This window comes from Notechis scutatus, chromosome 2 (assembly GCF_049901735.1).
Source record: "Notechis scutatus isolate UNSWTSFEM ecotype Mainland chromosome 2, rNotScu1.2, whole genome shotgun sequence".
Classification (NCBI taxonomy): Eukaryota; Metazoa; Chordata; class Lepidosauria; order Squamata; family Elapidae; genus Notechis; species Notechis scutatus.
Genome location: NC_142010.1, coordinates 90298733 through 90308835, shown reverse-complemented (window position 1 = coordinate 90308835; position 10103 = coordinate 90298733). Strand labels below are relative to the sequence as shown.

General features: G+C 39.4%; 1 protein-coding gene across 1 annotated transcript in view; it reads right to left on the bottom strand.

Moving 5' to 3' along the window:
* Positions 1-3081: 3081 nt before the first annotated feature.
* NEURL1B (neuralized E3 ubiquitin protein ligase 1B) overlaps positions 3082-10103 on the bottom strand; it is a 67755-nt gene continuing 60733 nt past the window's right edge. Inside the window, exon 5 of the mRNA XM_026688244.2 lies at positions 3082-8272. Within this exon, the coding sequence (XP_026544029.1) occupies positions 8028-8272 (245 nt within the window). The 3' untranslated portion in view covers positions 3082-8027. The remainder of the gene's footprint in view (positions 8273-10103) is intronic.

Sequence of the window (10103 nt, the reverse complement as noted above, 5' to 3'; positions counted from 1 at the left end):
GCAGGAACCGTGGAAGCGTTTCAGCTATTTTTTGGGTGGGGGAGCCGCCTCCGTAACTTCCATGGTTCCCGCCGCTGCTGCCGCTGTTATTGGAGACGGCACTGGCGAGAAAGGGACAACTGCAGCTCGGTCTGGGTGCTTGGAATGCAGGATGCGCACCGGGACTTTTGCAAACTTGCAGAGCCCGTGACTGGAGCACCAAGGGTAGCAGCAGCAGAGACCCTCGCTCGGCTCTTCTCACGCCCACCCAGCCGCTCGGGATTAAACCAAAACACAGCACGTGGCACTCCCAGGTACCTCAAAATCTTTTTTTCCCTGTTGTTATGGGGACGGGGGAAAAGCGGGAGTGACTGATGCTGTTGTTGGAGACGGCACTAGTGCGCGGGGGGGGGGATTAATTCACCCCTGAAAAGACGTCCTAGCCGTTTTTTCAGGGCTCAAAAAAAAAAAATAACGCCTGGCCTTATTTTGTGTGAAACACGGTAGATGAAACTATGTTAGTTGCATTTTCTGCTGCTTCCATCTCTTTTTATTTGTTAAAAGCCTGAGTGTCGGGTTCCAGTTCCTATTTTTGGGCTGCAACTATCCTTCTACGCTGTAACCAAGCAAAAATGAAACATGATGCCTGGGCATGTAATTTATTCTGTTTTGTAATAGCTTAGTCACAACGATATTGTTCAGAGTATTGTGCCTTCAAAAGTTGCAGGAGGTGGGTGTGGTGGTTTGAGAAGGAAAGACACAAGAGACTCTGCCTGGCTACTGAAACAAATACGAGTTCAGTAAAAGAACCTTGGGAATTGTCTACACTGCCCATGATAAGGAGGGGGCAAAGAATCTAAGGGAGGCTACACAACACTAACAACAAACCCCAAATTTCAGTTTTTAAGCTGCTGCTTCTAGCATTTTTCTGTTGTCCGTTTTTTCCCCTAATCAACTGAGCGCTAATCCATTAGTGATAGTAATTGACCAACCAGCTTATTGCTTATTGTGCGCTGAGTGCGTGTGAGACTGGTCCAAAGTCATCCAATCGGCTTTCATCCTAAATGCGGGACTAGAACTCACTGTCTTCCGATTTCTAGCCTTAACCAGTGGATCAAACTGGCTCTGTTACCAGCTGTCAAGCTACTTATAGCAAAATAGAGATGTAACAATTTGACTTTAAAGGAAATCTGGGACTTTGGGAGGCAAACAAAGAGAAGCAAAAGACCATGACTCCTACAAAACTAAACTGAACTTGACTTCTAATCACATCTTCTTAAAGAGTGGTAGAAGCTGCTCTAGGAAAAGAGCTGTCTTTTTGTTTATGGCCACCTTTCATTTTATACAGGTAGTCCCTGACTTACAACCATTCATTTAGTGTCTGCTCAAACTTACAACGACATTGAAAAAAGTGACATTTCACTTTTATGACTGTTGTAGCATCATACAGGTCATGCGATCAAAATTCAGACGCTTGGCGACTGAGATGTATTTATGACCGCGGCAGGGTCCCAGGGTCATGTGATCACCTCTTGTGACCTTCTGACGAACAAAATCAACGGTGGAGCCAGATTCACGTAACAACCATGCTATTAATCTTAACGACTGCAGCGATTCCCTTAACAATTGTGGCAAGAAAAGTTGTAAAATGGGGTAAAATTCACTTAACAACTGTCTTGCTTAGAAATGGGTATTTTGGGCGCAATTATGATCATTAAGTTGAGAGCTACCTGTAGTTAATTCAGGGGTCCCCAAACTTGGCAACTTTAAGACTTGTGGACTTGAACTCCCAGAATTGGCTGGAGAATTCTGGGAGTTGAAGTCCGTAAGTCTTAAAGTTGCCAAGTTTGGAGACCTCTGAGTTAAATGAACAAAAAGAGTGGAACTTTCAACATGAAACAACATCATTGCAGAAAAATATCTATTTTCAAAATGAGTGTGTTTGTGGGTCACAGTATAGTGGAAAGAAATTCAGCACAAATAGTCTTTAAAAAATAAAAAAGCAAACAGGGAGTATGCCCAGTTCCTCAAAAGAGGATACAGGTTAGGTTAATCGTACAAACTCTTACATGCTCCTATCATATTCCAATGTTATTCCAATCAAGAAGATTTGCCTTTACTGACCCAAGAATGTGAAAAGTTGTGTCTCTTCCTCTGTGTGTAACAGCATCTTAATGGCCAACAAAGAACAGCTGCAACCACAGTTTACTTGAATGCTAGGATCAGATGTAAAGCAAAGTAACCATTCAGTGCTCTCTGCTGTTTGTGAGATGCTGAATATTTTATCACAACCCTTGGCATAAAATAAGATCAAATGGTTTTTACAGTATACTTATTTGCAGAAAGCTCCCTTTTCCAGGCCTGAATGTAGCAGGTTCAGAAGTGGTATTCAGCAGGTTCTGACCAGTTCTGGAGAACCGGTAGCAGAAATTTTGAGCAGTTTGGAGAACCGGCAAATATCACCTCTGACTGGAGATTTTACAGTATCCTTCCCCTGCCACGCCCACAGAACTGGTAGTAAAAAAAAAATAGAATCCCATCACTGGGCAGGTTGCATGTACGATTTCTTTCAAGGCAGAGATCCTAAGGGCAGTTTAAAAAAAAACCAAAATCTTCTAAGCTTTTGTACTTTGTATGAACATGTAAGACAAAGGGCCTCTGATAACACAAGGTATTTTACATTTTCTAAATGTAAAGCCTATGAATTGTATGGCCAAATTCTGGGAAATACAATGGGTGCAGTGGAATCATTGCAATGGCTGGACAAAACTCTTGCGTCCCTGTGTTCCTTAAGCCTCCTCTTGCTGGTCACAGTCACAAAGAGCCTCAAGGTAAACTTAACTTAAGGGAAGGGAAAGATAACTCAAGAGGGATGGCAATTTTTCCATTACCACTCCTGTTGCTCAATTCTACTCTTCATTAAGGATAGTAGCGATACATTTAAAAGACTATACCAAATCCCTGAGGCCCAGCAAAAGCTCCAAGCAGCTTTCAGTGTCTTGTCTAGCTACTTCTAAGCTCTGGACTTCTGCCAGAGTCACACATTGATCCTCCTCCTATTACTGGGCACCCAAAGCTGTAGAGAAGATTCACAAGGCAACATTTTGTTTCATAAACAGGTAAAATTTTATATTCATGTAAAACAGACCAAAATAATAAAAAATATATACACACACGCACTACAGATCACAGTACTAGAGAATATTAACATACAGAGAAGTGCAAACTTCCCTCCCCAATTAATTGGCTTTTAAAGTTTATTACAGAGATTAATCTGGCTTATTCGAAAATGTGAAATACAGCTCACATCATGTACTACAGATATATCAAGAAATTCTAGAAATCTGGAAACTTTTTTTTAAAAGCTTTTTATACAAAGGGGAAAGAGAGTGCCAGCAAAAATTTAATGAAAACATACATTTGTCACTCCAATATCAAAAAGCATAATTATTGGTGAACACAGGAAAGTCTATAAAACTACCAGCCATTTGTGTTAAGATCTTTTTTTTTTTCACCTCTCCATTTTAAAGTAGCATTAAAAAGGATAAAAAGTGCACACACACCCTTATAAGGCACGAACAGATTTTCAGAACCAATTAAAAAAAAAAGGAACAAGCAATAGCGAAAACTAATTGCTAAGTAGCCTCCACTTCCTAAATGTTAAGTCAGCGTATGAGACTTCCTTCTGAAACTTCAGTAAGCAGAACTGTGTTTCCATTTAAGCTTATGACTACCTCTGAACCTCTGTCAGATGCTGCTTCATTTTTAAGATAAAGGCCCTTTCTCTGCCTTGACACCAAGCCTTTTGCTTTTTGTAGTTATATTTTGTAGGCATAAATTGCCAGGCCAGGAGGAAATATGTTCACTTAGCTAGATCAGTTCCAGTGCAAAGGTTTAGGGCAAATGCTCAGGTAGATTTTATATTAAATGGCTGATGATTAAATAGACTCAAGTGACAGTTCTGAAAGAGATACTAGGAGGCTACGTGTTGCTGAGAACGTTAGTCTTGGAGGTTGTAAATAGCACCCAAAGTGGGAAAAACATCCTTGCCACAATGTAGAGTTTTGTCCTGTTAATATACTCCAGCCCCTTGATGAGGTCTGATTTCTGAGACCACCCCATAAGAGCAGCAAGAACAAAGGAAGTCTGTAATATTCACTATTCTTCCTTGCAATCCTATTGCTGGGAGACATGCTAGAACTACACAATAGCACTGTAACACTAAAAATCTGTAGTAACAATTAGGAATCTGCAAAAAAATTCTGGATCTGAATAATCTCATACTGACCTTGTCTGAATCCACCACCTACCAAGTTCTCTCGGTGTGGAACTTGAGCATTCCAAATATTTTGGAAGAGTTTTGAGCTCAGGACACTTCCAAAATGTTCAGAGCAGCCAATTCGCATTCAAGAGAGGGTGTTTTGAATTTCAAACGTTTTGCACATCCTCAGGAGCAATCTGTAAAAGTTGTGATCACATTAATTTAGAAACTCTCTGAGAAAGAACTCTCTAATCAATGGTAGTGAAAAAGTAGCAAAAAGTCAAGGAAAATATTGCTGCTGATTTGAGCCAGAAAATTTTCTACACAAGTAAAAAGTTACAGTTCACAAAACCACTTCTAGCAAACAAGTATCTTAACTTGTGAAATTACCCTTGACCAAGCATTTAAACTTACAATGAGATAAAGATTATAATCTTTATGAGTTTCTTCCTCTCCAAGTCTAAATGCAGCTTCTATGGCAGGAGTGAGCAGACTATACAAACCATGTGTAAGCCCTCACGTTTTTCACTCCAGGATCACACTGTCAAAAATGGGCAATGTAATCTGAAATTACACTGGCATTTTTAAAAAAAATGAAAACCAATTTATTAATAGCAAAAGTGCTAAAATATTCATGCTAAAGCTCCATCCAAAAGTTTGAATCTGGCCATTCTAGGGTTATTATTATTATCATTCTTTATTCAAAATATTATTCCTTAGAAAGTTTTGCTGGTAATTGCTCAAGTCCATCATAATGCAGTCTCATCTTAAACAGTAAAACAATCTCAATTGTTCTGACATCTATGGCTAGAAAACCTGCAATTAAAGTCAGCTATGGTCAAGTTGTTGTAAGAATCCAGAAACTACTGAAAGCGGTCTGTGAATAAAAGTGTAGTTGATGATTTTACAACTCATTATTTATTTCATCACAAAACTCGTTCTCAGCCATTTTTTTTCTAATAACTGATTGCACTGCAATGCTTCATTACTGAAGTTTACATGGTAGGTTGAATTCAAAATGCATTGCAATGTTTACTGGAAGCTATCATGTACCACAAAATGTCCGAGAAAAAAATTCAATCAGAGCTTAGATGGGTTCCACCAATGCCATTGCTAGAAAGAAGAAATGAGTGCATATGGTATCCTTGCAATTTCATCAGCTCCTTTAGGTACAGGTATTACAGGAACAAATCATAAAAGAGTTTAAAAGCAGCCTTGGCTCCCATCAATTGCATATCAGAATATAGTAATTGTCATAAAGGTAGTGCTTTATGGTAGATCAATTCTACTAGTCATTTTGCTGACTAAATGGATAGGCTGCAATTGGGGATTAATATGGCCAGAACCTCGAAAATCAGTGGGCAGGAGGCATCTCAGACCTCAGAGCCTGAGAAGGGAGCAGGGCCAGGGATGTCTTCAAGTTAGTCTTGACTCCTGGTGATTGTCTGAATTAATCTCTGCAGTATTCTTGGCAAAACTTCAGAAGTGGTTTGCCACCACCTCCTTCCTAGGGCCGAGAGAGAGTGGCTGGCCCAAGGTCACCCAGCTGGCTTTTCTGCCTGAGGCAGAAAGGACCCTGAAGAAATAAGGGGAAGAGATGCTGCCTAAGTCAAATAAAAAAGACTTCAACTGCATAATGGGCAGACAAACTCAGGAACTACCCTAACTTATTAAGCTGTAAATAGAGATGGCAAGTACTTTCGGACCCGCAAGATTCTGTTCATGTAGCAATAAAACAGAATTAGCTTACAATAGGGTTCAATAAAGTAGAATTAGCTTGCCTGGTCTACTTCCTGTCTGAGGTACCCGGGAAAGTCATGTGTACAAGTGGTCCTTGACTTACAACCACAATTCCTATTGCTAAGCAAAACATTTGTTAAGTGCGTTTTACCTCATTTTACGACCTTTCATAAATTACCACAGTTGTTAAGTTATTAATATGGTTGTTAAGTGAATCTGGCTTCCCCATTGACTTTACTTGTCTGAAAGTCACAAAAGGTAATCACAAGACTCCAGGCCACTGCAACCGTCATAAATATGTGTCAGTTGCCAAGCATTTTGATCACATGACCATGGAGATGGTGCAATGGTCATAAGAGTGAAAAATGATCATTAATGACTTTTTTCATTAACTTTGAATGGTCACTAAATGAACTGCTGTAAGCTGAGGATGACCTGTATTTTAACCACTACACCAAACATGTTCTGGTTAGCTCATCAGAAATTTAAATTTTCAAAGAGTGTTGAACCCTGGAGCCGTCCAGTACGGTGTACAGGATCGCTCTTTTAGAAAGGAGAATCCACATCTGGGCCTAATTTACTAATTCCCCGATTCTCTCCTTCACATATTATTCAGGTTATAATTCAGCACTAATACTATAACCAAATTTCATTAGTCTTTTGAGCACGTCTAATAATAGCTTGAAAATTCCTTTTCCCGCAAACAGTGCCAAATAAAAAAGCTTTTCAATTTCAGTAAGATGCCTCCATTGTGGAACAGCAGACCATTTCCTGGGGTGGAAGTTTGACATTGCTATATACTCTGTTGACAAAATCTCTGGAGAGAAATGAAGGAAGATATCAATCAACTGTATTTATAAATTATAAATCAGAAAACACTGGAAGCTTGAAATTCTAAATAACCCATTAGCCACTTTTGTCTGCAACTTAATTAAAAGCATATCTTCATGTGTTACACCTTACAGATGCTGGGCTAATAACTATTCACAGCCTCTATCATAAGCTGGTGGATCACATATAATAAGTCAGGACTGGTTGCTTATTCCAAGTGATCTGAATTCATACAACATGCTAAGTCAAAATCAAACTAACAACATGACACTGTACTGCTTCTTCTGCCTGCAGGGGCCTACTGCTTTCCACACAACTCTCCACTTGTTAATTGCTCACTAGAAAGGCTGGAAGTATCAAGTCACATAGAGGTGAAAAATCAAATCCCGAGAGAACCTTTATAGCTCTCTGTGTGTGCCACTCTCTCCCAAAATGCCTTGTTTTTGATTTCATAAACTGAGCCACAACTTCTTACATTTGGAGAAAAAAAATGAGTAGTCCACGTTGTAAACCAAAAATAAAACCTAATAAACTTAGATTTAGGAAAATATCGCTGCTCTTACACACTTGATTGGGAGTAACTGATTACTTAGACCATCCCTATTCACGATCTTGACTTATGAATAATATGAAAAATACTTTGAAATTAGCAAACTAGGTAATAGAATATTTGTGACCTGTTATTCCTGCTACCCAAATTTACTCTCATTTTTCCCTATTTGAACTGGCTTACAAATCATGTTTACTAATGTTTAGCATTCCTAGACATAGCAGGAAAGAATCCCAAATGTCTAAACTGGTCTAGTGACTTCTCATTTATCCCACTCAAGATAGGTCAGCTGCATATTTGAGTGAAAACAACGCACAAGATCTTTTTGGTGTTTTTTTTTAAAGAATCAACACGGCAATTGTATTAGGACTCCTCTTCCCCAGCGCTCCACCCTTACCCATCGGAGCAGCATCTTTCCAAAACTCTTCCCACTCTGCAGCTGTATACTTTCAGCCTCTTACAAAGACAGAGTGTTTCCCAGTTCACTTAAATTTTCCCTGATTTGTTTCTACTGGTCAAAACATGGAAATACAGACAAGAGTCACTCAGCAACCACTGACCAGCACAATACCCATAAAGCAGGGACAGTAAGGTATGGCAATCGCTAACAACATTCTTCATCCTGCTCCTCATTAATCACGCCCTGAGGGGTGGGCTGAGGTGAGGTTAAGGACGGTAGATTTTGATAATGTCTTTAATGACCCGTCGGCAGATTGGACAGCAGGCATTGAGCTGTTTCTTCAGTTTAAGACCACAGGTGTTGCACAGGCACATGTGTCCACAGGTATAGATCACCACATCCACTTCGTTGTCAAAACAAACTGTGCATTCCCCATTCTTGCTGCTTGAGGGCTCTGGAGGTGAGAACACAGGAGACACTGGAGGACTCAGAGGAGAACTTGGAGCAGTCACTATATGGGATGGGAAACAAAGGAACTGTGGTTAGAAAACTCATCTCCTTTTCCACAAGTCAGGCTAAAAAGGAGTAATTCAAACCATTTTTCTAATGAGAAAAAGAACCTTTGTAAAGTAAAAATTAAAGAGGCAAAAAAGACAGGGAAAAAAAGTTATATCATTATACTGGAAGTGAAATCGGACTGCTGGGCAGAGAAGACAAACATCAGCCAGGCATTGGAAACAGTTGGCCAGATGAAAGTGCATTAGAACAAGTAGAAGTTGAATTTTATATAGCAATGTAGACCTGCTTTCATTGACAAATGTTTGCATCTTCTAAAGAACATTTTATTTGTGTGCCAAAGACGTGCATGTCAGGAATGGAATATGGGGGTGGTGAATAATTACATAGCATGAATGCTTGTCATCTTGAGGGGGGGGCATGTGCAATTTTTAACTATTGTTTAGTTCATTATTTGTAATGATGAGTTGTTATAATAGTTGTACCAGCCTTTTATTAAGGGTATTTACTTCTGGTACCTAAAAATGCTTCTCAATTGAACATCCTTCTGGTGCAGAGGAGGAGGAGGAGGAGGAGGAGGAGGAGGAGGAAGAGGAGGAGGGGAAGAGGAAGAGGAAGAGGAAGGAGGAGGAGGAGGAGGAAGAGGAGGAGGAGGAAGAGGAAGAAGAAGAAGAAGAGGAAGAGGAAGAGGAAGAGGAAGAAGAAGAAGAAGAAGAAGAAGAAGAAGAAGAAGAAGAAGAAGAAGAAGAAGAAGAAGAAGAAGAAGAAGAAGAAGAAGAAGAAGAAGAAGAAGAAGAAGAAGAAGAAGAAGAAGAAGAAGTCTTTTAATACAACTGTGGCTGGGAAGAAGCAGATTTTGCATTTTACGCATCTATTTGGACACTCATACAGATTTTAATAGTGTATGATGCAGTCACTTTGAATTCTTAAGTTTCAATGGATAATAGGATAGTAGCAAACAAAATACCCTACATTCATTCCCCACATGACTTCATTTTTCTGGTTGAGAATCACCTTTTCTGATGACCCAAACTATGAGCTAAAGTCTCAGTCATATTTATAAAACAAGTTCTTCTTGACTGCATGCATATTTTGACAAGCACATTCTTAAATAAGATGAATATATTGGAGAAAACCATACTGAATGCCTTTAAAAATGGTATAACAATTTTAAAGGAGTGAAAATATCTTCCTCCAACCTAATAACTGTAGGACAGAAAATGCAATGGAAGAAATAATCTCTCTCCCACCTCTATCATTTTCTCTCCCTCCCCTACGTTTCTTTACAACTAGATTAGTAACTGAGAGGGAGATGGAATCTCATCTGTATGAATCCCTTCATGCAGTAACCATCAGTGCACTGGGAAACTAAGTACATGTATGTTTGCTCTCTCTTTCTGAGGATCAGTCAATATTCAGGAAACCAATGAACTATCATAGTATGTGAAGAACAAGTGTGTCCTGGTGAAATATAATATTTACAGAGTCATCAGTTTGACTGATTTTGCCATTTACTTTTATTTTCCACCAATAAATTCTCTAGCACTAGTTTTGACAGATTGAGATTTCCCACTTAGTTACTCATCCCTTAAATACTGTTCCTTAGCTCTGTCAATTCATTTCAGCTTTATTGGGCTTTTGTTGCCGCTTTTATAAAAGATTTGTGCACAACCTAAAGACATCCAATGGGGCACTTAAAAGCAACCTCAGGAAATTGAATGTTCCTTCCTCTCAACAAAAAGTGTGCTATGCTTAGCACAGTTCAGCAGACCTTCTTTCAGACAACTCAGCCCACACAGCTTGGTTTATACTGTATTTATTAGGGT